The following is a 25,168-nucleotide window of genomic DNA, read 5'->3' as shown; positions in this document are numbered from 1 at the left end:
TCCAGACATAGCTCTTTGCTTAAATCCGGGTCACTGGAAGCTCACCACCATAACCACAGCCCCACCCCACCCCAAGGCACGCAGCGCTCCACCATGGTGGGAGAGAGCATCTTCGTCCTGGATGCATCTATTTCTCTCTCTCTCTCTCCCCTTCCTTCCTTCCTCTTTCTATCTTTGTCTATCTGCCTGTCTCTCCCCCCCCCCCGCCCCCATCACATCCGGGGCCTCATCCCTGCTAGGCCAGTGCTCTAACCCTGAGCTACACCCCCCGCCCTCCATCTGCTGTTCTCTCACATCCACCCCAGCTCTGCTTCTGCCAGGAGACAGTCATTCCATTCCTTCAGTGACCTTTTTTTTTTTTTTTTGGTACGGGGGATCGAACTCTGGACCTTGAGCTTTCAAGGCAGGCAGCGGAACCACTGAGCTAAATCCAACCCCCCCTTCAGTGACTATTTGAGTGGCGCTTCCTTTGTGCTGGGCACCATGTCCATCCAGTCCCAAAGATAAGGAGATGATCTGGTTTAGGTGAAAAAGATAGATAATAGGCAATTGATTTGAACGTATCCTTTCCCTCCAGGCTGAGGAGCCATCGTCTCTCTCCCGGACCATTGTGCCAACCTCCTACCTGGTCCTGCATGTCCCCATGTTCCACACACTGTAGCCAGAATCATCCTTTTGTTGTTCTGCAGTACTGCAGGTTGTACCCAAGGCCTTCGTAGCAGCCCTTTCTTTCTTTTTTTTTTTTTTTGGTATCGGGGATCGAACTCGGGTCCTTGAGCTTGCGCAGCAGGCGGCGAAACCACTGAGCTAAATCCGCGGCCCATCAGCCCTTTCTTTTATTTTGAGACAATGCCTTGCTAAATTGCCCAGGCTGTGGAACTTGTGATCCTCCTGCCTCGCTTCTCCTTAATGGCCTTCAGTGGGATTTTAAAAAATGTAAACTTTTCACAAAGTGCATTATGTATGCGAAACGTTACCCGAGGACCTGGGGTGTAGCTCCTTGGTGGAGCGCTTACCTGGGGTGTGTGTGTGAGGCCCTGGGTTCCATCCCTGGCCCCACAAAAACAAGTAAACAGCAAATAGCAACAAAAACAAGAAACAGGGCAGAGGATTTAGCTCCATCACCTGGCTGGCAAGCGCAAGGCCCCAAGTTCAATCCCCGGTACCAAACCAAACCAAACAAAACAAAACACCACGAAACAAATCCTAAGTGCACATCTTGATGAATTTTTCCAGCCCTCCTCCATGAGCAGCTGCTTTGTCAACTTCTAGGTCATTGATTTTCTTGTTTGACTTTGATATTTTGAGGGGGCTGGTTTGCTGGAGATTGAACCTAGGGCTTTTGCATTGAACTATATCCTTAGCCCCTTTTTATTTCTTGAGGCAGGGACTTACTATGTTTCTAAATTGCCTAAGTTGGGCTCTCCCTTTTTGTGCTCTTGCCTCAGCCTCCCAGAGCGCTAGGATTACAGGTGTGCACCACCACACACAGCTTGACTTTGCCCTTTGTATATACAGAATTACAGGTCATGCACACCTTTGTGCCTGGTTTCTTTTATTCAACCTTCTGTTTACTGAATGAATGGTAAAAAGTGTAGATTTTGCCAGTTGCTCAAGAGGCTGGGGATCTAAAGTTTGAGTTCAGCCTGGGCAATTTAGAGAGATTCTGTCTCAAAATTAAAAATAAAAAGAAAGGAGGATCCAGCTCATTGCAAAAGCTGTAGGTTCAATCCCCAGTACTGCAAGGAAAAAAAAAGCATAGATTTTTAAATCTATATGCAGAAAAACAAACCCACATAAAACCCACTGGAGAAGTAAACTACATTGGAACACTGGCAGTATTTTCTACAGCCTTACAGTTCAGCAATCTCAGGTAAATTCCAACAAGTAGTAGGTACACGTTCACCAAAAGATAGGTACAAACATGTTAATATTAGACCCACACTAGAAACCAGCAGGAAAGCATAATTTTTTTCTTTTAAATTCTTTTATTGGTACATTTTAGGTATACAATACGTTTACATTTATCATTGGGTGTTTGTACCTGAACGTGATGTATCTTGGTTCTTATTTTTCCCCCATTACCTGTGCTCCCTTCACCCATCCACCCTTCCCTATTTACATAGATTTTGTTTCCATTTTTTTCTCCTTTCTCATAATTTTTCCTTTCTCATCTTCCTTTTCCCCTTCCCCTCCCGCCACCTCTACACCTTTGGACCTTTTCCTACTTCAAATTATCAATTATTCATTTTAATCACTTTAATCCTTATTTACATTTTCAGTTTCTCACACTAGAGAAACTATTCTGTATTTACACATGTGTGTCCTATTTATTTCACTTAAGAGTACGGCCTCAATATGGATCCATTTAGCTATTAATGTCTCTAGTTTCTCATTCTTTATGGCTGAGTAGTACTCCATTTTAAAAAACCACATCTTTTTTTTTTTTTTTTGGTACTGGGTACTGAACTCGGGTCCTTGTGCTTGCACAGCAGGCAGTGAAACCACTGAGCTAAATCCCCGGGCCCTTAACCACATCTTCTTTATCCAGTCTCCGGTTGATGGGCACTTGGGCTGTTTCCAAGCTTCAGCTATTACAAACTGTGCCGCTATAAACATGGGGGCACATGTAACACTGTGGTATGATTCTTTTAATTCTTTGGGGAAGATACCCAGCAGGGGAATAGCTGGGTCAAATGGGACCTCTAGCCCTAGTTCTTTGAGGAAAGCATAATTAGTACCCATTTTACAGATGAGGAAAGTGAGGCTCAGAGAGAGGTAGAAGAACTTGTCCAAGGGCCTGCTTGGTGTAGGCAGAACCAGGACTCAAACCAAAGCACTGCCAGGTCTGGCCCCTGTCTGATGCCGAGGCCTCTTGTCTATTCAATGATGTTGGCCTTTGTCCTCTTTGTCCCTTAGCCAGGATTGTGTCCTTCTCAAGAGCATTTTTTAAAAAACAAGTTTTATGGACTGGGATGTAGGTCAGTGGTAAAGAGCACCCCTAGCCTGTGTGAGGCCCTGCATCCCACCCACAGCAGCCCCTAAGAAAGTATAAAATTTTAGAATTGTGTCAAATGTATAGAGAACTTGCAAAGGAGCCAGGGATGATTGCGTATGTCTGTGATCCCAGCACTACAGAGGCCGAACCAGGAGGATTGCTGTGGGTTTGAGGCCAGCCTGGCTACATAGTAAGTTCAGGATCAGTCTGAATTAGATAGTGAGACCCTATCTCAAAATGAAAAACAAAAAACCTCAAAACAAAAACAAAACAGCAAAAAAAGAAAACTTGCAAAGGAGCTGATGGTGTAACTCAGTGGCAGAACACTGGCCTACCATGTGCAACCCCCTGTGTTCCGTCCTCAGCACCCCAAAAACATGATCAAAACTAGAAAAAACTTGTCAAGAGAGTTCAGAGTTCCTGTCTACATCCAGCCAGTCTCCCCCACTGTGAATATCTGGTGTTACCTAGGATGTTTGTCACAACTCAGAAGCCGGAGTCAGCACCTTCTTATTGACTGACCTTTGTATTTTATTTGCCTTTCCCTAGCTTTTGCACTAATGCTCCTTCTGTTCCCAGACCCCAACAGGATCCTGTGTGAGATGTAGTCATCGTGTCTCCTCTGGCCTATGACAACTTCTCGACTTGCCCTATTTTTTTTTTTTGGTACTGAGGATCGAACTCAGGACCTTGTGCTTATGAGGCAGGCGCTGGAACCCCTGAGCTAAATCCCTGGCCCTACTTGTCCTATTTTTGATGACCTTAACAGTTTGGGGGAGCCCTGATGTGGTATTTCTGAATGGGCCCTCAATCTGGCCCTCAATCTGGGATGTTTTTTCGGGAGGAAGCCCACAGAGAGGGTGTGCCATTCTCTTCAAACGACATTGGGGTCCCTGCTGTCACCACTTCACTGATGTTCATCTTGGCCCTTGGTCAAGGGGTCCCTGCCACCTTTTCCATGCTCTGCTCTCTGGAAGTGAGTCACCAAGTGAGGCCCCTGCACAGAGCCAGGGAAGATCTGCGTCAGTGATCTGCAGTTCTTCTCTAGGAGGCTTATCTCTTCTTCCCTATTTCTTTTCTTTCACGCGATTATTTATTTAAACCAGAGTGGACCCCATACCTATCTATTTATTTTATTCTTTGGGTTATAATCCAATATTACATTATTTATTTTGTTGCTTATGTCTTTCTTGTGGGGGGTACTGGGGATTAAGGCCAGGCCCTTTGCCCTCAGTTGCATACCTACATATCTCTCAGCCTTTAAAAATTTTTTATTTTGAGACAGGGTCTTGCTAAATTGCCCAGACTAGGCTCCAGTTTGTGAGCCTCCTGCCTCAGCCTCCCAGAGTGCTGGGATTACAGCCATACCCAGCTTATCTTTCCAGTTTTGATAATTGAGAATACTTTCAGGTTAGCTCTTGTGCCCTTTGACATGCCCTCATCCCCCTTACTTCTACACCACCACCCTTTTCAAGGCTGGGGATTGAACCCAGGCCCTTGCACACACTAGGCAAGGGCTCTCCCACTGAACACACCCCGAGCCATCCTTTGGTCTCTGAAAAAAATCTTACTTTCTATTGTTAGAAGCTCCAGGCTTATCTTGTATCTTCCCTGCTCTAGCCCTGGAATTAGTGGTTCATCCAAAGAATCTGGTTCTTTTTGTTGGGGAATAGGATTAGAGACCACAGTTTGAGCAGTGGGGTGCTCACTGCTATTGGAGTGCCCCTGCCTCTGGGTCTTCTCTGCAGATACAGCTAGAAATATATACATGCTTCTCACCAGGTCTACCACACTGCCATCAGTGTTTCTGTATCAAAGTGGGACTCCTCTGACTCATCTGGTGCTGTATGGTTTGGTCCAGCCTCCCCTTCCTAATCTATACCTTCCCTGTCCAACAGCAGGGAACCTGGTTCCCCGTCAGCCCTCCGTTTACCTGTTTGCCCCTTCCTGTGCCCATCCTAGCCGCTTTGCCACAGGCACCACCTTCGCTGACAAGTACGGTGAGACAGTGAGTGCGGTTCCTTATGGTTTCTAATCACTGGTGCTGCCTCCCCCCACTTACTAAGTTGATTCTTTTCTCCCCAGGTACCTTCAGGGAAGTTAGGTCATTCATTTACAATACAGCTAGATTCTTCTGTCACAGTCTGGGGTCCCTCAACATCTTGGCTGGATATTTACAAATATGCACACATTAAAATTCACTCTTTGTGCTGTAAAGTTGTGGGTTTTGGTGGTTACATGGCATCATCCACCACCACTCTAGTGTCATACAGAACAATTACACCATCTAAAAACTTCCTCTTTCAGCTAGGAGTGGTGGTCCCAGCTGTGATCCCAGCTACTCAGAAGGCTGAGGCAGGAGGATTTGCAAGTTCAAGGGTAGTGAGACGTTGTTTCAAAATAAAATAAAATAAATGCTGGAGAAGTAGCTCAGTGCTAGTGTGTCAGCCTAGCATGTGTGAGGCGCTGGGTCCAATTCCCAGTACCATAAAACAAACAATGTTTTATGTATTTATATGTTTCCCCCCCCTTCCGTTGCTTGTGTTTGGAGTGTCATATCTAAGAAACAATTACCCAGTCTAAGGTCAAGAAGATTAATATCTGTTTTCTTCTCTATGGAGCTAGGCCAGGTGTTACATTCCTATAATTCCTGCACTCTGGGAGGCTGAGGTAGGAAGATCACAAGTTTGAGGCCAGCCTGTGCAATCTGGCAAGACTCTGTCTCAAAATAAAAATATAAAAGGGTTGGGAATACAGCTCAGTGTGAAGACCCTAGGTACTGTCCTCAGTACCCTAAAAAGAAAAAAGAGTTTTACGGTTTGGGCTACTGCATTTAGATCTTTGATCTGTTTTGAATTAATTCCTCTATAAACTGTGAGGTAGGGGACCAGCCTCATTCTTTTGCAAGTGGCTATCCAGTTCTAACACAATTTGTTGAAAATACTGACCTTTCCCCCCACTGAATTTTCTTGGTGCCCTGTTAAAAATCATGTACCAATAAATGTGCTATAAAAAAAAGAAACCTGTCAAGCGCAAGGACCCGAGTTTGATCCCCGGTACTAAAAAAAAAAAAAAAAAAAAAACCTGTGCAGAAAAAATATCAAGTAGATAAAAAGCATTCAAGAAAAAAAAATCAGTGACTGTAGAAATATGGATTAATTTGTGGACTCCATCCTGTTCTACTGATCTTATATGTCTCTTGTAATGTCTGTATTAAATAGTCTTGATTACTGTAGCTTTGTAGTGTGTTTTGAAAAAAGGAAATGTTAGTCATTTAAACTTTTTAAAAAGATTATGTTGGTTATTCTGGGTCCTTTATATTTTCATATGAATTTTTAGGATCAATGTGTTCATTCTTGCAAAAAAGAGAAAGCTGAAATTTTGACAGCAATTATATTGACTCTGTACATCAATTTGGAGAATATTGCCATCTTACAAGTCTTTCGACCTAATATTATCTAAGCCTTTAATTTCTTTCAACCATGGTTTTAGTGTACAAGTCTCATACTTCTTTTGTTAATTTTTTTTTTTCAGTACTGGAGATCGAACCAAGGCCCTTTGGACCTAGATACATCCCCAGCCCTTTTAAAATTTTTATCTTGAGACAGTCTCTCTAAATTACCCAGGCTGTACTTCAATTTTTGATTCTCCTGCCTCAGCTTCTCAGAGTGCTGGGAGTACAGGTGTGTACCACCACCCCTGGCTTTTTTGTTAAATTTATTCCCAAGTATTTTATTTTTTAATCCTGTTATAAATGGAAAAATTTTTTCTCATTTAGCAAAGTGTTTTATTCAAAAGCTCCTCAGCACCATGTAGTTGTCAAAAAGAACAAATATCACCTTTTCCTGCCTGGAATATTTTCTTAGTTACAATGGATTATTTCTAGCATACAAAATACAATCAAGAGTGCTCCCTGGTTGGCGTGAGAACTTCTGTGTTGTCATCACTGTCACCATGGCTTTGGGCCTGGTTGGTGCCACATCCTCTTGGGAGACCTGGATTCTCTGAACCACTTTCGTGCCAGAGTCTGGGCCACAGGAAGCCCACAGCAGAAGAGAACAGAGCCTGTGGAGGGCTCTTCCTAGGAAGTTCGATAATTTCAGCAGCTGGACAACATTCATATTAACATCTGTCTGTCAGCGGAGTTGTCCCATCCTTTCACTGTGGTGGCAGGGACTCAGCTCTGAATTCTAAACAGGAAAAGTACCCAGATCTTTGTCTTTTGATGGCTTCTGGTTAACCAGGAGTACCTAGTCTTGTGTCTAGTGGATGTCTAAGGCAAGATGTTCTTGCCCGTCAGGATGGGCACACAGCTGTGATGGGTGCCCTAGGACCCTATGTCCGTGACCCTTCCTCCACTGGACACAGGCAACATTGTTGGAAAGCCAGCAATTCCAGAGCAGAGGTATCAGTACCTCACCAAGGTAGAGCACGGAGGGACTAGGGTGTCTTCTGCTTCCCAGGTTCTGGGGTTCTGGGGACTCCTTCTAGAGGTCCTTTCTAGGTTCTTGTCCTGAACAAATCATTGGACCAAACAAATGCGAAAGGTAGCGAGGGATAACACTTATTAAAGGTAGGAAAAGAAGAGTGTGGGACAACTAAGAGTAGGAAAAGAACACTCTGTAGGGTGAGAATGGATGACTGTGAAAGAAAGAGTGCAGCCTCCAAGAGCTCAGTGGCAGCCATCTTTTATGTCTCCCACTCCTCAGGCTGCGGGCAGGTCTGGGCTGTCCTATAAAAAACCTGCTTGAGTTCTCCTGACAGGAGCTGAAGATAGCATTCTCTGATTGGTCCAGGATCAGGGCTTTGGGCACTGTTCTGGACACGTGTCCCAGAACTCTGTGATTGACAGGTCACATCCCCTGGCCCAGCCAGCCTGCTATTCTCTAATCTCTTGCTTTCAATGGTCATGACAGCACAGACAAACTCCCAGTGAGGAAGGCTGACGTGATCTATAGCAAAGAGCATTTTCTGATTACAGAACAGACTCAGGAAAGTATTCAGTGTTTGGAGCAATTGGCAGGGCTGAGAGACTTGGGCTACACAGCCCAAAGAGGCCTCAGCACAGAGCAGACTGATTAGCAGAGGGAGGGACAGCAAAGGGAGAAAGCAGCAGCCCAGGGTGCCCCAAGCAGCATCCCACTTTTCCGCTGCACAGAGGCCTGGAGCTGCTTCACCTCTGGATCCTCCACTGCCTTAGTGGGCCCCATCCTGGCACTGTGGATCCTCACACCACCCAAGAGGGACATCTCAACCTGGGGGGGGAAGGAGCAACCCCTGCTCCTTAAGTGTTCCCATGCCCTGGCTTCCGGAGCCCTCACTAACCCAGGGGCTGTCAGGGGAGGGGTTCTTGTGCCTCTGCTCATAGGAATGGTATAGTATTTGTCTTTTTCGCCATGCTTTGTTTTGTATTTTTTTGTACTGGGGATGGAACTCAGGACCTTGCACTTGCTACGCAGGAGGTGGAACCACTGAGCTAAATCCCCAGCCCGTAGTATTTGTCTTTTTAAATAAAAAATTTAAAAAGTTTTTTTGCATTGCTGGTGAAGTAGGATAAAAGAAATAAAAGATAGGTAGAAAAGAGCCAAGGAAATCATATCTAAAACTGCACTTTTAAGAAGACTGTAACTTCCAGGGCTCAGTGGAAGTTCCTCCCACGGCAACATTCTTCAGGTTAGATTTTGTCTCCTTCGGGACCAGACCCACCACTAAAAGGCCATATGTTGGCTCAATTAAGAAAGTGATTGACCCTAAGATAAAGAAGAAAGCTGACAGAATCCAGAGAATGTTTAAGTTACCTATCTGCAAAACAAAAGAATAGCCCATGCCTGTGAAATGGGCTAGGGCCCCCCCTTTTGGGGGGCTCCTTTTCCCCAGGAATTCCACCCCCTTAAGGAAAGTATAAATGTCCCCAGCACCAATCTGTAACGTATCTCATTTTTCTGAGCATCCATACTTCGTACCTAAATCTGTCTAATAAACCTGTCTCTTTCTGATGAGTCCCGAAGATTCTTTTTGCGCCACAGGTCAGGGAACCTGCTGCAAAAGGGTGAGTTAAGTTCCTATTTCAATTTCTCCTAGACCTGGCCCAGTGGCACCGGTGGTTGAACCAGGACCCAGGAACAGTGTGTTTTAAAAGTCTCTTGCTCTGAGGCTGGAGCTGAAGAAATAATTGATTTAAAGATTTGTGTGTGTGTGTGTGCTGGGGATTTAATTCAGGGCATCATGCATACTAAGCATGCGCTCTGATAATTGATTTTTAAGAAATATTAGTGTGGAGCACGTCCTTTTGTATTGCTTTCAAGTTGGACTAGATAATCTCAGCACTGATGTTTGGGGGGCTTCATTATTTATTCTTGTATGATTTATCCTGGGCAAGAACTTCACTTAGTGCTTACGAGGTAAGCAATGTTTGTGCTGTTCCAAATCCTCAGCATTTTTTTTTTTTTTTGGTACCGTATATCAAACTTGGGACCTTGTGCTTTTGAGGCAGGTGGCAGAATCACTGAGCTAAATCCCTGACCTTGTCAGCATTTTTTTTTTAAAGACAAGCTCTCATTATGTAATCCAGGTTGGTCTTAAATTTGCAATCCTCCTGCCTCAGCCTCCCAAGTGCTGGGATTATAGGTGTGCCACCATGCCAGGCTTCTTCTAAGCTTGTGTGTGTGTGTGTGTGTGTGTGTATGTGTGTGTATGTGTGCACTTTTTTTTGAGACAAGGACTTGCTATGTATTCTAGGCTTGCCTTGAACTCTCAGTGATCCTCCTGCCTCAGCCTCCTGAGTGCTGGGCTTGTAGGTCTGTCTGCTCCACCATGCCCAGTACTCCTCGGCTTTTCAATCAATTCTTTTACCACTGTCCACATGAACACTGACCAGCTATGGCATAGAGGCGCCTGCTGACTAGAGGGCTTTGGCTTGGCTGTGCCAGGCCTGTACTCCATCCAGCCTCACTCATAGGGGACTAGAGACCGATTTGAGATCTGGGTGCAGTTAAAGCCAGGCTGGGCAGGGACCCCACTTTCTAGGCTGAATCTGGAATCTCCTTACTTCTTGGCGGCCTGATTGGGTCACCATGTCCTGCAGCCTGCTCTTCCTGGGCTATTTCTTGGCCCAGTACCGAGGAAGTCTGCATCTCTTTTATATGTCCCACAGCAAACCTGGTCTTGCATTTTCTTTCTCGTACTTTAAAGTGAGATTAAATCATGCCTGAGGATCTGAGTTTTATCCTCAGAACTGCACAGCAAAAGAAAGTAAGTGAAGCCAGGCATGGTGGCAGCCACCTATAATCCTAGCACTTGAGGGAGACCGAGGCAGGAGGATCACTGAAAGTTCTAGGCCAGCTTGGGCTACATTGTGACCTAGACTACAGAGGAGATCTTGCCTCAAAAAACAAAACAACACCCCCAAGTCCAGAAACAAATAGAACAGTAAGATTAATTTGACTCCTATCTAGTTGAAAACTTCCTAGGGGAGAAAATTCAGTCTACTGATTTGATATAGATAAATGAATGCTACATGTTTAAAAAGTGAATCAGACGGGATGTACAGTTAGTTATAGTCTTGAGGTTTGTGTGAAATTAGTGCCACTTAAAAAAAATTTCCTTGTCTACGTCAGGGCCCAAAGCTTTTGCGGGGAGAGGGTGGAAAAAATTCAAAACTTTCTTATATGAAAGCATTTTTCACTAAAATGAGCTTCATACTTTGATGTAACACAGACCTTGTTGAGGACAGGACATAGAGAAACAGCCTTTTTATTTTGATACATTATGGATGTTCAGTTTCTGTCTTTTCTTTCTTTTTTTGTACTGAGGATTGACCTGGCGCCTCCTCACTGAGTCATATTTTCAAAATTTTTTAGTTTTTATTTTGAGACAGGGTCTCTCTAAGTCACTAAGTTTCCCAGGCTGGGCTTGAATTTGTAATCCTCCTGCCTCAGCCTCCCAGAGTGCTAGGATTATAGGCATTCATCACCAGCCTGACTTCTAGTTCTCTAAAATTTTCTTTTGTTCTGAGATGGAGTCTCCCTAAATCGCCCAGGCTGTACTTGAACTTGTGATTCCTCCTGCCTCAGCCTACCAAGTAGGTGGGATTACAGGTGTGTATATGCAACCATGTTTGGTTATTTATTAGCTTTAGCAGTTGCTTTTGTGTGTGGCTTCTTCAGGGTTTTCTATCCCTAAGATCTATGAATAGAAGCAGAGATAGTGAGATAGTTTTACTTCATTGTCCTGGCTGGAACCTCTTGGACAGTAATGAATAGAAGTGATGAGAGCAGACATCCTTGTCTTGTTCCTAATTTTCAGGAAACACTGGATCTTTCACCATTAGCTGTAAACTATGGGCTTTTCATTGGTATTTTCTTATCTGGTCAAGGAAGTTCCCTTTTACTCCTATTGCCTTGAGTGCTTTGTCAGGAAGGATTGTTGGGTATTATCAAATGCTTTTTCTGTTGAGTTGATCACATGTGGTCCTTCCCACATAGTTTATTTATTCGCAGTCCTGGTGATTGAACTGAGGGCCTTTGAACTGAGCTAGATCCTCAGCACTTTTTTGTTTTTTATCTTGAGACAGGGTCTTGCCAAATTCCTAAATTGCCCAAGCTGGGTTGGAACTTGCAGTGCTTCTGCCTCAGCCTCCCAGAATGATGGGAGGAACAGTTTTAAAAGGACCTCCAGCCAGTGTGTGGCTTCTTTCTCTTTCATTTTGTTAGTCTGATGGAACACAGTACTCGCCATTTCTTTCTAAACAGTACTCACAGATGATTTTTTTTTTTTTTGCTTAAATTCTTTTATTGGTACATTTTAGGATTACAATATGTTTACATTTACCATTGGGTGCTTGTACCTGTACATGATGTATCTTGGTTCTTGTTTTTTACCCATTCCCTGTCCTCCCTTTATCCCCTCCACCCTTCCCTATTTTCATAGACTTTGTTTCTATTTTTTCCTTTTCTCATAATTTTTTCTTTCCTTTCCCCTTCCCCTCCCACTTCCCCTACTCCTTTGGACCATTTCTTCCTATTTCAAATTATCAGTTGTTCATTTTAATCACTTTAACCCTTATTTACACTTTCAGTTACTCACACCAGAGAAATTATTTGGTATTTACACATGTGTGTCCTATTTATTTCACTTAAGAGTATGGCTTCAATATGCATCCATTTAGCTATAAATGTCTCTAGTTTCTCATTCTTTATGGCTGAGTAGTACTCCATTTTATAAAAAAACCACATCTTCTTTACCCAGTTTCCAGTTGATGGGTATTTGGGCTCTTTCCAAGCTTTTGCTATTACAAACTGTGCCGCTATGAACATAGGTGCACATACATCGCTGTGGTATGATTCTTTTAATTCTTTGAGGAAGATACCCAGCAGGGGAATAGCTGGGTCAAATGGGACCTCTAGTCCTAGTTCTTTGAGGTATCTCCATACTGATTTCCACAGTGGTTGGACCAGTCTACACTCCCACCAACAATGGAGAAGGGTTCCTTTCTCCCCACACCCCTGCCAGCATTTGTTATTTGTTGATTTCTTGATAGCATCCATTCTTTCCGGGGTAAGGTGGAATCTCAGTGTTGTTTTCATCTGCATCTCTTGAATGATCAGTGATGTTGAACATTTTCTCATATGTTTATTTGCTGCTTTTACTTCTTTGTCTGAGAAATGTCTGTTCATTTCAGATGCCCATTTTTGAATTGGGTCTTTAAATTTGGGGGGTCTGATTTTTTTCTTCTTTATATATTCTAGATAGTAGTCCTTTGTCTGAGGTACAGCTGCTAAAATTTTTTTTCCCACATTGTCGGTTGTCTCTTAGCTCTGTTGGTGGTTTCTCTTGCAGTGCAGAAGCTTTTTAATATGATGAGATCCCAGTTGTTGATTCTTTGTGCTAGTTCCCATTCTACTGAGGTTTTGTTCATAAAGTCTTTTCCTATGCCAAGTCTTCAAGAGTTCTACCTAACTTATCTTCCAGCAAGTTTAGTGTTTCTGTTTTAATATTTAGATCTTTAATCCACTTCGATCTTAGTTTAGGGCAGGGTGATAGATATGGGTCTAGTTTTAATCTTTGGCATGTTGAAATCCAGTTTTTCCAACACTGTTTATTAAATAGGCTATCTTTCCTCCAATGAGGGTGGTTGGCTCCTTTGTCAAAGATGAGGTGGCTGAGTACGTCTGGAGTTGTTTCTGCATCTTCTAACCTATTCCACTGATCCTTGGGTCTGTTTCTTTGCCAGTATCATCTGTTTTTATCACAGTAGCTTTGTAGTATAGTTTCAAGTTGGGGATTGTAATGCCTTCTGTTCACAGGTGATTTTTATAAACAGCATCAGTTGGTGAAAAGCTTGCAGTGACCAGCAAGTGCTCATTTCCTTGCTATTGTTGGGGGCTGCTTTCCTGCCTTGGAGACAGAGGTGAAGAGAGGCCACCGAGCTCTTAAGGCCCAGGGTGCTAGGATATTTAACTTTTGGACCTTTACAGATCAAGTGTATGGTTGGATTCCTCTGCAGGTCTTTTTTCCATTTCCGATGCTGCTATGAAGCATTAGTTTAGGCGTCATTTTGCACGTGGATTTCTGTAGAGTGAGTGCCCATGACAGAAATGCAGTGTTTCCGTGCCGAATCTGTCATTTTGCTAGGGGTCACTGAGCGAGAAGCCGAGCCCATTCACACTCTGTGCCAACACAACGCATGCCCGGGCCTAGCGCGGACGACTCCCTCCTTGCCCATCTGATCAGTGAAACATGGCACTCGCTAGAGTCTTCCTTCTCGGATGAGGAATAAGCAGCTGCGTCTTTGCAGATGTCTAAAACTTTTTCCTGGTCCTGGGGGTTGAATCCAGGGCCTTCACACTGAGTCCCCCCATTTATGTGTGGGGGGTATTGAACTTAGGGCCTCATGTACTCTAGACAAGGACTCGAACTTGCAATTCTCTTGCCTCAACCTGTCACGACCGCTAGGATTACAGGCGTGAATCATCCTGCCCGGCTTGAAGTCTAAAATTTAATCTTCCTAAGTTTTTTTTCTGCCTGGTCCATTCGCAGGCCCGGCAGCGGCCGCCCAGGGACTCGAGCTGCGGGGCGTGGCCGGTGAGAGGGGACCCCGTGCTCCCTCTGCGTGCCGGGCCGCAGAGAGCCCCGCCCTGTCCATTCCCGCCCACGGGGCGGAGCTCGCGGCCAGTGGGAGGTGCCGAGCGGCCCGATTTATTCCGGGCCGGGCGCACAGGCGGCAAGGACCCGCGCCGGCCACAGCATGCAGGAACCCCGCGTGCTGGCCGCGCTCTGCGGCGCGCTGCTCTGCGCCTCCGGCCTCCTGGCCGCCTCGGGTGAGTCGCTGTCGCTATCGCCGTCGCCGCCCTCTCCGCCGAGCCGGGCTCCCGCCCCCGTGCGGACAAACTCGGGCGCCGCGCCGAGGACCCGCGCAGGGCGCTTCCCGGCTGCGCCCAGGGGGTGAGCGCCCAGCGGCTCCGGTCCCGCGCGGGGCCCTGGGCGGGGACAGCTGCCGCCGCGCCGGGCGGGACGCGGGCACTGGGTTACAGCCCGGCCGCCCCCAGGATGGGGCTTACACAGAACAAAGGAATCCGCTGTGTCTGCCTCTCTTTTGCCGTCTGTAGAATGAGGCCATGGATCTGCATCCGACGCTGCCTGCGCCAGAATTCCTGGACTCATGCGGGACTGCGTCTCCTCCCACCGCTTTCCCCGCAGCTCCCCCCGGAGTTGCCTGCTGCGCCCCGCTTTGGACTTACTTTTTTCTTTTTGGCGGTATTGGGGATTGAACCCAAGGGTTTCATGCTGAGCTTCATTCCTAGCCCCCTTTAATTTTTTTTTTTTTTTTTGAGATAAGTTCTCGCCAAGTTGTTAAATTGCTGGGCTCGAATTTGGGATCCTCCTGCTTCAGCCTCCCAGAATACTGAGATTACAGGCATGCGCCACCGCTGCCCAGCAGTGCTTTGGACTTTTGCGCCCCCAGTCGTCTGTGTTTGACCAGATAAAAGAAAAGCCGCTGAGGCGGTGGGACTGACTGGCTGGCTGGAGGGCCGGGGAGCTATTGAAAAAGGGCCGCCCTTGGTGCGGGGGCTCCGCCTCCCTCCCTCCTGTGGCCTTGGCTGCAGGCGGTATCTTTCCTGGTCCTCCTCCCCCGCCGAGGCCCCAGGGACTGTGGGGCCTCTGGCAGGCTGCTCCGCAGGATGCTGCACTCCCTTCGCTGTCGGGTGACGGCAAGGGCTTCTCAGGCAGTCCCCCATCATCTCATAGGAATGGGGTCTACTGAGGCAAGGAGGTCCCAGCTGGGTTCCAGCTCCGCTGTCCTGTGAAATATCTGCCACCCGGGCTGGAGCTGAAGCCTCCTGTACACCCCAGCCACCCGGAAAGATGTCCAGGTCTTCGCAGCGCCCCCCCTCCCCCCCAACCTGCGGCCTGGCCAGAGGCCCCGGTTGGTGGTTCCCCTGGAGCCGGACCCTGAAAGCCAACCCTGGGCGAGTTTGTAGAGGGCGATTTGGCTCTTCCCGGGAGGAGGCACCAGGGCCACCTTAGACAGTGACCCCGCCTTTCCCCTTTGCCCCCCCCCCCCGCCCCCAGCCGCACCGGGAGGGTGTGGCTGGGAGGGGAGGCCTTGGAGCCCAGGCTCCTGGTCCTAGCAGTGCCCTCCTCCCGCTGCCGGGTCAGAGGCGGGATTAACCTGCTATTTAAAGCCAGTGACTAATAGCTCTTTGGGAGCTGCCTGAGCTCCCTGGGCTCCGCTGAGGAGGCCAAGCTGATCACGCTAAGGGCCTCCCGCCTGGGCTCCCAGGGCCTTGGGACTGCAGGAGGGCCGTTGGCTCAGGCAGATGAGTCAGGGGGAGAAGAGTTTTCTCTGGGTCAACGCTAATGGCCAGTTTGGGTGGGGGACACATACAGTCCTTTAAATCCAACCCAGCCTGCTCCTGTGTTCTCTGGAGGGGTTGAGTGCACATCTGTCACCTAGGGCCCCACCTGGGAGCCATGATGGCCTCCCCAGCCCTCCTGCCACCTCCTTGGCCGTCGCCCCACAGTCTCTCAAATGTAGCCTGCTTCTCACCCCTCTGCCCTGACTCCTTCCCTCGGCTTTCATCCAGGGGGCTCAGCCTGCAGCCCTACGCCCTTCTCACCTTGGGGAGCCCATCCAGATCTGCACCCACTGGGGCGCCTCACCTCCTCCTTCCCAGCATGGAACAGGCTTCCCACTCCCACCTCACATTGAAACTCTGTGTGTGTGTGTGTGTGTGTGTGTGTGTGTGTGTGTGTGTGTGCGCGCGCGCGCGCGTTTTCCTGCTGGACTGTACTGGAGAGGTTGGAGGAAGGGTAAAAGCTACTGATCTGCTGCATACAAACTCCAAACTTCTCTTTTTTTGGTACTGAGGACCAAACCCAAGGCCTTTGCACTGAGTTACCTTCCCAGCCCTTTAAAAAATTTTTTTCGTTTTCATTTTGAGACAGGGTCTCCCTAAGTTCAGTCTGGGCTCAAACTTGCGATTTTCCTGTTTCAATTCCCCATGCACTGGAGTTACAGGTGTGTGCCACTATGCCTGAGAGAAACTTGTCATTTTTAAGGTCCCTCCTAGTCTAGCCCACCCTGCTCTTCCGCCACATCTTATTCTCCAACATCGTATACCCTCAGTGCTTCAGCTTTTCTCTAGAGTGCTCTTCCCTAAAGCCCCAGTCTGCCTCTGACCAGATTGTCTTTTAGACCCAGCTCAAATGTCCCCTCGCTTGTGAACCTTCCACTCCCTGGCAGGATCCCATGCCAGAGGATCAGTTCAGTTCCTGGCCTCCTCTTTCCCACTGGTCCCCCTGCACCTCACTTCCATTTCAGAGCCCAGCATACACGTGGCAGTTGGCCTTCTACATGTTTATTGAGTATTTGAAGCGGGGTTGCTGTTGCAGGTGACTTCTGTGACTCCAGCATGTGCCTGAATGGTGGGACCTGCTTGTTGGGCCAGGACAGTGTCTCCTCTTACTGCCTCTGCCCTGAGGGCTTCACTGGCCTCCTTTGCAATGAGACTGAGAAAGGTAAAGGGCCCTGCAGGGGCCTGGCCTGCTGCGTCAACCTCCAGCCTCTCTCTTCTTGGGTGGGTGGTGGTCCCCACCTCTCCCTATGGCAGCCAATGTCCCCCTGGAAACTCCCAGGCCACTTGGAAATCTGGGCAGATTCCATATTTGCTGTATTTGGGCAGATTTGCCTACTCATGTGCCTGCTGGCTTCAGCACAAGCTGCGCCAGGCGACTGGAGGAGGGGACATCGCGGCAAGGGTGGGCTGAGGGTCTTTCTGTGCTAGGCCCAGCTGCCACTTCTGATCATCTGCCCATCTTCCCTGCCTCTTGTCCCCAGGTCCCTGTTCCCCAAACCCTTGCTACCACAATGCTGAGTGCCAGGTGGTTGACAGCTCCCACCGAGGGGATGTGTTCACCCCGTATGTCTGTGACTGTCCTCGGGGATACGCGGGCATCCACTGCGAGACGAGTGAGTTCCCGGGTGCTGCTTGGCCCAGGCTGTGGGCTGCTCCTATTCCTTGGGGAGACATCGAGGCAAGGCCAGAGCCTCAGTGAAGGGGGAAAGGGTCGGGCTGTCCCTTCTTTTGGCCTGGCCCTTTCTCCTGGGACCGCGGGCCAGGCCTGATGTCGCTGCTGGGAGCGAGGGTTGTGGTGACCCTGGCGGTTGTGGGAGGCCTGTTTCCTGAGTCAGCGTGAGCCACACACAGTATTAGGGTTAATTCTTGGGATTTCCTGCCAATCAGGGCAAATAAACACATTCTTAATCTTTTGGGATCCAGGAGTTCAGTAAATCAGGTTTGGCCCAAGTTTGACCTATGCCCTTGTCACAGAGGTTAGGGGGGAGAGGGGGAGGCCTGGGCAGGCTGGTTTGTCCCCTCCAGTCAGGTGGCCAGAGGCCCAGCTTGTGCAGAGGGCTGAGCCCCCACTTGCTCAGTTATCCACTTGGCCGCAGGATGGTCCGAGAGGGTGCCCAGACGGGGCCCCCACCCTGTGCCCCACTGCCTCAGGACTCTACCTGCCCCGCCGGTGCAGGGGGTGTGTTGTGCCCAGGATGGGTGGGTGAGGGGTACAGGTTCCTGCTGCCCAGCAGGTCAGCAGCTGAGTGCCTGGGGCTGAGGGTAGGCAGCATCTGTCCTCCAGACAGATGTGGGCTGGGGCTGGGAGAGCACGCAGGGAGCCCAAGATGCCCTGGGCTCAGAGGAGGCCGGGACTGAAGCCAGAGGTGTTTGAGCCTGGGCGGCGGAGGAGGGGGCGGGGTTGTTAAGGCAGACAGAGCCAGGGCTGGTAATTACTGTGCTGGGTGCTGAGGTAACTACAGGTCTAGGTCTGCCTGTGTGGAATTACTGCCCCCCCTTTGGTTGCTGAGGATGGAACCCAGGGCCTTTGCACTGAGCTACATTTCCAGCCCTTTGTGTTTTTTGTTTGTTTTTTAAGACAGGGTCTCAGTAAGTTGCTTAATTACTGAGGGTGGGCTCCAACTTTCAGTCCTCCTGCCTCAGCCTCCCAGAGTCCTGGGATTTGCAGGCATGCGCCACCACACCTGACTAATCTGGCCTTCTTCGAACTTCTTGGCCTGGGGTCTTCCCAGCTGGATATGGTCATACCTGAGACACGAGATGGGAGGTGACCTCGTGGGCCAGGGGAGCCCCACAGAGCCCTTGGCAGCCCCTCCTTGATTGTCCTGTGATGTTTCCCTAGAGCCAACACTGAGGTCACACAACGGGTTCCTCGGGGTGGCCCTGGGGGGGCCATGAGGATGGTCCTGGAGGCAGAGCCAGGTCGCTGGCTGTGCCTGATCTCAGGCGCCTGGCCACTGAGCAAGACACAGTGCTGGCCCTGAGCTCAGCATCAGCTGGGACTCTGGGTCGGGACGCTGGGTCTCTGTGTCCTCACCCTGGCATGTGAGCAGGAGAGGCCCGGCCTGCTGGGGGTATGGTGGCTGTCCCGAGTCCTTGGTACCATGTTGCCGGGGTGACGAGGGTGATGGGCGGCTGGTGGGTGAGGACCCTTGGGTGGTGCAGAGGGCACAAGGGAGAATAGAAAGGTGTTCCTGCCTCACCCAGAAACTCCTGCTGGGGTGTTCTAGAACACCAGGCAGGTTCACGTATCGCTGTGTTCCATTCTTGATTGTCTAAAAGCCACCCTCCTGGGAACACCGAGGAAGAGTGTCACACTGGTGTCCCTCCCACAGTCCACCCACACCTGGCTGCTGCCGCCGAAAGCAGAGCATGTGCCACAGCCTGGGGGACACTCCCTGCCAGACACATCTGTCCCGGCTGGGTCTCTGGCAGCGCTGGGGCCCAGGCCCCCTCTCCCTCTTGGCACTGCCCTCTGCTCCGAGTTAGCGTCTGAGGTGCCCTCTGGGGGCGCACCCTCTGTGTCCTTGTGTTGTCCTCTGTCCCTGACTGGCCCCATCTTCCCTGCAGACTGCATCAGGGGGCTGGGCATGGAGGGGGGCTCCATCGCTGACTCGCAAATCTCCGCCTCGTCCCTATACTTGGGCTTCATGGGTTTGCAGCGCTGGGCTCCGGAGCTGGCCCGGCTGCACCGCACGGGCATTGTCAATGCCTGGACGGCCAGCAACTATGACAGAAAGCCCTGGATCCAGGTTCGGAGGGGACACTTGTGGCCAGGGTGGGGAGGGGCAGTGGTAAGAGGAATGTGCCTATGTCTGGGGGGTTGTAGCCAGGCCCAGACAGGTGACAGGTGGCTGTGCTGAAGGTCTGATGGTGGAGCAGCCTTGGGGACCTGGCGGAGGCGGGGGTGGGGCAGTGGGTGGGAGAGGAGGACAAGGCCTTGGGCCCTCCCCTGGGGCCAGCGGGCCTGAATCTTGGCGACGAGGTGCTGTCCTCCTTGTCCTGGTGCAGGTGAACCTCCTTCGGAAGATGCGGGTGTCAGGCGTGGTGACGCAGGGTGCCAGCCGCGCAGGCAGTGCCGAGTACGTGAAGACCTTCAGAGTGGCCTACAGCCTCGATGGACGCAAGTTCCACTTCATCCAGGATGGAGAGGGCTCTGGGGACAAGGTGGGGCTCATTGGGGTTCCAGAGAGGGGCTAGGCTCAGCACCCCATAGAGTTCTAGCGTAGGCGGAAGCAAGGGCACCCTGGGTGATTGGATGGTAGGTGCTGCTTAGTGTCTAGAGATGGATCAAACCATTGTATCCACGTTCTGTGGTTAGAAGTCATAGCCCCACTTTATAGATGAGAATAGAGAATCCCAAAATGGTGCCATGACCTGCCAGGCGGAGTAATGTTGGTGGAGCTGGACTTCATTCTTAACGTTCAGGGTTCAGAATGTATATAGGGTTCAGAACATTCAGAGTTTGCTGTGTACAGTTGTGCAGATTGTACACAGGTCAAGAATGTCATTACTAAGTGGACACCATTCACAATACAGACACAATACATCATGGTTCTAGATTTTGGAAAATTATCCTAATAAAGTGTCATGTAGAAGGAGTGCCTTTTCCTAGTATGCACAGAGGTACTTCTAGGTTATGGGTAGCCTTGCACAAAATGTGGAGGGATTTATATCCGGTTCCCTCAATGACCAAGGAAGTTGCCGAAGGAGAATCTGTACTGGGGGCGGGGGGCACCGGGGAAGGGCTGTTTGAGCCCCTGCAGGCTCTGCCGAGTCCTCACTGTCCAACTGTCCAGCCTGTCTGCCCACGCTGACCGCAGTCCCGGCCCTCCCTGCTAGGTGTTCGAGGGTAACATGAACAACAGCGGCCTGAAGCTCAACCTGTTCAGCACCCCGCTGGAGGTCCAGTATGTGAGGCTGTACCCCGTGGCCTGCCACAGGGGCTGCACCCTGCGCTTTGAGCTCGTGGGCTGTGAACTGAACGGTGAGTGTGGAGGCTGCGGCCAGCTCGGGGGTAGCCTTCTCTGCTCCCTCTTTATTGAGCTGGGCAGGGCCAGCATCAAGCCCCAGGGACCTGGGTCAAACCGGAAAGGGACATCAGAAGGTCACCTGTCTGGGTATGTGCTGTCTGCCACTCCATGGCTCTGGATGCTCTGGTTAGTCAAGAGAAAACTCCAGTTTCCAAAGTACTTTCACCCAGCCTGGTCGGGCCCTGGTGACTCTAGAACACAGGTGCTGGGGAAATCTTGATGAGTGGCTGGATGAAGGAAGGAGGGAAGTGGCACCCAGGTACATCGTGGAGCAGGGTTACACAGCTGCAGTATAACACAGGGCGGGGAGCCTGGGAGCCTAGGGCTTCTTGGATTACAGGATAGGAGCTTTTGCTTCCTACTGCCCTATCCAGAGAGAGTCCTAAATGGAGAGATGGGAGGAACCAGAAGGGAGCAGGCTTCTGCTGAGCCAGCAAACACCATTGGAGAGGTTGGAGTGCATGGTTTGTGCTGATAGATGCCACCTTCAGGTCTGAATATTTCGGTTTTTTTTAAAGTCGCAGCGCCACCTTCTGGCCCTTGGTAGAACTGCATATATCCGGCAGCCAGGCCGAGGAAAAAGGTGGCGTGGTCACTGCCTGCTTTGTCGAGCTCCACCCCCTTCCCTTCTGTGGCCCCTCTTCCCGTTACCTGGTTTCACATACCATCCAGAACCACTTGGACCTGGGTCTTGTGGCTTTCTGGGTTTCATCTTTTGTGTGTGTGCGTTGCTGGGGATGAGCTGAGGGCTTCATGCATGCCGGGTGAGCACTCTACTGCTGAGCTACACCTGTAGTCCTCCTGTGCCTGTCTTTCTCTCTCCTTTCTTTTGTGATACTGGGGATTGAACCCAGAGCCTTTGCACTGAGCCGCATTCCCAGCCTTTTTAATTTTTTTATTCAGGGTCTCACTAAATTGCTACGTTGCCTAGGCTGGAGTTGCACTTGTGACCCTACTGCCTCAGGCTCCCAGAGTGCTGGGATTACAGGAGTGCAGTGCTGCACTCTATCTCTGTTTGACACGCATCCTCTCCCAGGCCCACTGCCTTTCGAGCCATGTTGTTTAAGTGGGGACTGAAAGGCTTTGCCTTCTGCTAGAAGGAAATTTAGGTAACGGGTGAGAGAGAGTCAAGTCTGTGGCCTCTCCTTGGGGCCCTGCCCCTCACTGTCTCGACCTGAGGCCTTTGTGCTTAAAGTTGCCTGTGTGATCACTGCTGGCTCCGCTCAAGGCCCTGAGATCGAGCCTCCCCTGTGGGCGGTGAGGTTGCCTTGCCTCCCAGGGACAGGAGAGGACAGGGTGTGCATGAGCACAGGGGTGCCTGTGCCTGCAGCAGCACCCAGGACATCGGCGTGGGTAGGAGCTAAGGAGGTGTGGCTAGAGTAGGATGCAGGGTGCCTGGGCCCCAGGGCTCTGACTTCTCTAACTCCTGGGTGCTGGAGGGCAGGGGTGGCAGAGCCTTTCCCAGCAGGCCTGCAAGTCCTGTGCTTCCTGCCTCAGCCTCCGTGTTCTCATCTGTAGCATGGGTGACTCATAGCTGTACCACTCAGGTTTTCCTGGGGCTGAAGTAGCAACTGAGGTCAGCACTGGGCAGACAGTAGTTGTCTTATTGTCTGTGTGGTGCGGCTGTTGGTGGTGCGCAGGTGCGAGGGAGGGCACTGTCCATCTCGTGGGCTGGGTCCTGGAGGAGGGCGGGAGGTAGTGTGGCGGGGTCCCCTGGTGTCCGAGGAGATGAGCAGCAGGAGGTCTTGTGTGGTCTTCGAGGCACCGGTCAGGGTGAGGGGGCCGAGGCCGCCAGGCTGCATGAGGAGAGAGCAGGACAGGCGGTGGCAGGTGGGGTATTTGGATGGAGCTTCTTTCTCTTGTTCATGAGGATGACAGCCTGGGTATGGTGGCAGCACCTGTAGCCCCAGCTACCTGGGAGGCTGAGGCAGGAGAATTGCTTGAGCCCAGGAGTTCAAAGCCAGTCTGGGAACCTTGAGGCTCTGTCTCAAAAAAAGTTCAGGGGCAGATCAGGATCCACACTCTTTCCACTCTTGCCCCTTCATGGATTTGTGCTCCCGCCCAGGGAGCTGCAGATCTCAGATGGGGTGATGATCCCCCTTGCCAGCAGGATGCTCCGAACCCCTGGGCCTGAAGGATGGCACCATCCCCGACAGGCAGATCACAGCCTCCAGCAGCTATAAGATGTGGGGCCTTCGAGCCTTCAGCTGGTCGCCCTTCTTCGCGAGGCTGGACAATCAGGGCAAGTTCAACGCCTGGACAGCACAGAGCAACTCTCCCAATGCCTCTGAGTGGCTGCAGGTGGGCATCCTGGGGGGCAGGTGGGGTGACCGCACCCGTGACCTCTGTCTGTCCACCCGGCCAGGCTTCTGCTCCCGGGAGACGCAGGCCTTGTTTTTCTTTGGGTTTCCTTGCTCCTCTTCCCACGCACCCTACCTTTCTCCGTTTGCAGGTGGGAAAAGGGTGTGTGTGTGTGTGTGTGTGTGTGTGTGTGTGTGTGTGTGTGTTTGGGGCAGGGCCAGCTGCAGTGGCTGCCACCGGGTTCACAAGGAGGGAGGGGGACACTGAACCCAGGAATCTCAGGGCCTCCTCCCCCTAACTTGAGCACAGAGCTGATGCCCTCTGACTTGGTGGGACTAAAATACAAGAATGATGGAACCAGAGCCCGTGTTATAGATGGGGAAACTGAGTCCCCTGGCTGGCAGCGAGTGGGGCTTGCAGGCTGGATGGTGGGACTCTGTCCCAGGCTGGTGGGGTGGGGGCCTGAGGTGCCCAGGTGGGGTGGGTTCCATGCCAAACTGCCCGTCTTGGGAGCCCCCAGGACTGATGCAAGGGACCTCAAAGCAGTCTGTCCCACTGCAGGCTGTGGCCTCTCCCTCCCGTCCCTGTCCCATCCTACCGTGGTGCCCGGCTGAGTCAGGGCTGGGTGTGGAGTTGGCAGGGCCAGACTGAAGTAGGAACTGTACCACAGCGAAGTGCCCGCTGCTGCATGCGGCCAAGGGCGTGTTATTCTTTGTGCCCGTTCTATAGATTAGGCCGCTGAGGGCCAGGCAAGGAAGTAGGGGTCCCTAGGGAGCTCCCCGGGGCACCTGCCTCCTTCCACCTTCCCAGTGGTCCCGGCAAGGGACACATGGTGGTGTCTCCTGTAGGTTGACCTGGGCTCCCAGAAGCAGGTGACGGGGATCATCACCCAAGGCGCCCGTGACTTTGGCCACATCCAGTACGTGGCTTCCTACAAGGTGGCCTACAGCAACAATGGTGTCAACTGGGTTGAGTACAAGGAGCCAGGGGCTGTGGACAGCAAGGTGGGTGTCTGTCACCCTCTATTCGCTACTTGGGAGCGGCGGTGGGGGTCTGGCCCTGGGGGCTTGAGGGGAGGGGCTGACTCTGGGGTGACCCCACACCCTCCCTGCCTCCAGATCTTCCAAGGCAACTTGGACAACAACTCCCACAAGAAGAATGTGTTTGAGACGCCCTTCTTGGCTCGCTATGTGCGCGTGCTGCCTGTGTCCTGGCAAAACCGCATCACCCTGCGCCTGGAGCTGCTGGGCTGCTAGCATTTGCCCCGCAGGTCAGACCTGAGGGACCTAAGTGACCACAGGGCTGCCTCTCCACACCCTGCCTCCTGCCTGCTGCAGCCCCTTGTTCCCCTTCGGGCCTTAGAGGAGGCACCCAAGGCTGCCATCGTCCCTCCCCTTTCCTTCCAGCTCTACAGGCCTCCCCTTCCCAGGGCCTTCGAGGGTCGGTCTGGGATTCACTGGGATGCACGCTGAGTCAGGTGTGTGGCTTTTCGGCACCTCCACGGATCCCAGGCCCCCAGCTCTGGGTTGACTCTAGAGGGGCCTCTGGGCTTCCCAAGCCCCTTGCTGCAGCACACCACATTCCCGAGTCCCCAGATGGAGGCCCGTGTCCCCAGACAGCAGAGTCCTCCCACCCCCCAGGTGCCGGGCCAGCGATTGCAGCCCGGGGCAGATGCTGCCAGCCAGCTCTGCGCCTCCCCGACACGTCTCCTTATCTCGCCAGAGACCCCTCTTGACCCTGTCCCTAGGAAGAAGACGGAGGGGGTGCTGGGTCTGTGGAGAGACAGGAGACTGGAGCCAGCCTGGCGGTGAGCGGGAGGCTGGCTGGGTGGGCAGGGGTCTCTGTGCTGTCCCCTCACCCAGGCCACGGGCAGCTTCCCAAATATATTTGTATTCACCACTGGAATCGGCTGTGCTTCCTCATTGCTCGCCATCGCTCTTCCCAGGGGCACTTACTGCATTCTGGCCCCCACCTCCACC

The 25,168-nt window shown here is 51.0% G+C and overlaps 1 protein-coding gene across 8 annotated transcripts; it reads left to right on the top strand.

Annotated features, from left to right (window-relative positions):
* The first annotated feature begins 14,163 nt into the window (after nucleotides 1-14,163).
* Nucleotides 14,164-25,094, top strand: Mfge8 (milk fat globule EGF and factor V/VIII domain containing). 8 transcript variants are annotated; one of them, XM_021264807.2, is made up of 10 exons: nucleotides 14,164-14,316; nucleotides 16,892-17,017; nucleotides 17,337-17,468; nucleotides 19,426-19,607; nucleotides 19,867-20,022; nucleotides 20,698-20,842; nucleotides 22,996-23,189; nucleotides 24,038-24,193; nucleotides 24,308-24,459; nucleotides 24,596-25,094. In XM_021264807.2, exons 1-9 carry the CDS (start codon nucleotides 14,244-14,246, stop codon nucleotides 24,443-24,445), a joined length of 1,302 nt encoding a protein of 433 aa, XP_021120466.1. In that variant the 5' UTR covers nucleotides 14,164-14,243; the 3' UTR covers nucleotides 24,446-24,459; nucleotides 24,596-25,094. The 8 variants fall into 8 exon arrangements, with proteins under 8 accessions (XP_021120466.1, XP_087044500.1, XP_004852806.1 ...); XM_087188374.1 differs by having other exon boundaries at nucleotides 14,165-14,316; nucleotides 22,999-23,189; XM_004852749.3 differs by having other exon boundaries at nucleotides 14,165-14,316; nucleotides 22,999-23,189; nucleotides 24,308-25,094.
* Nucleotides 25,095-25,168: the final 74 nt, after the last annotated feature.

The sequence above is a fragment of the Heterocephalus glaber genome, unplaced genomic scaffold (genome assembly GCF_053883595.1).
Source record: "Heterocephalus glaber isolate CG9 unplaced genomic scaffold, H.glaber_assembly_v1.0 deba00001531, whole genome shotgun sequence".
NCBI lineage: Eukaryota > Metazoa > Chordata > Mammalia > Rodentia > Bathyergidae > Heterocephalus > Heterocephalus glaber.
Note: the sequence above shows the minus strand (reverse complement) of the source record. Positions and strands in the feature narration are given on the sequence as shown.

Excerpts from the sequence above, each read along its gene's own strand:
- Mfge8 (XM_021264807.2), top strand. The coding sequence starts at position 14,244 with ATGCAGGAACCCCGCGTGCTGGCCGCGCTCTGCGGCGCGCTGCTCTGC. Across the intron at positions 17,018-17,336 it reads TTGCAATGAGACTGAGAAAG|GTCCCTGTTCCCCAAACCCT; the intron begins GTAAAGGGCCCT and ends TCTTGTCCCCAG. Across the intron at positions 20,843-22,995 it reads CGTGGGCTGTGAACTGAACG|CAGGATGCTCCGAACCCCTG; the intron begins GTGAGTGTGGAG and ends CCCCCTTGCCAG.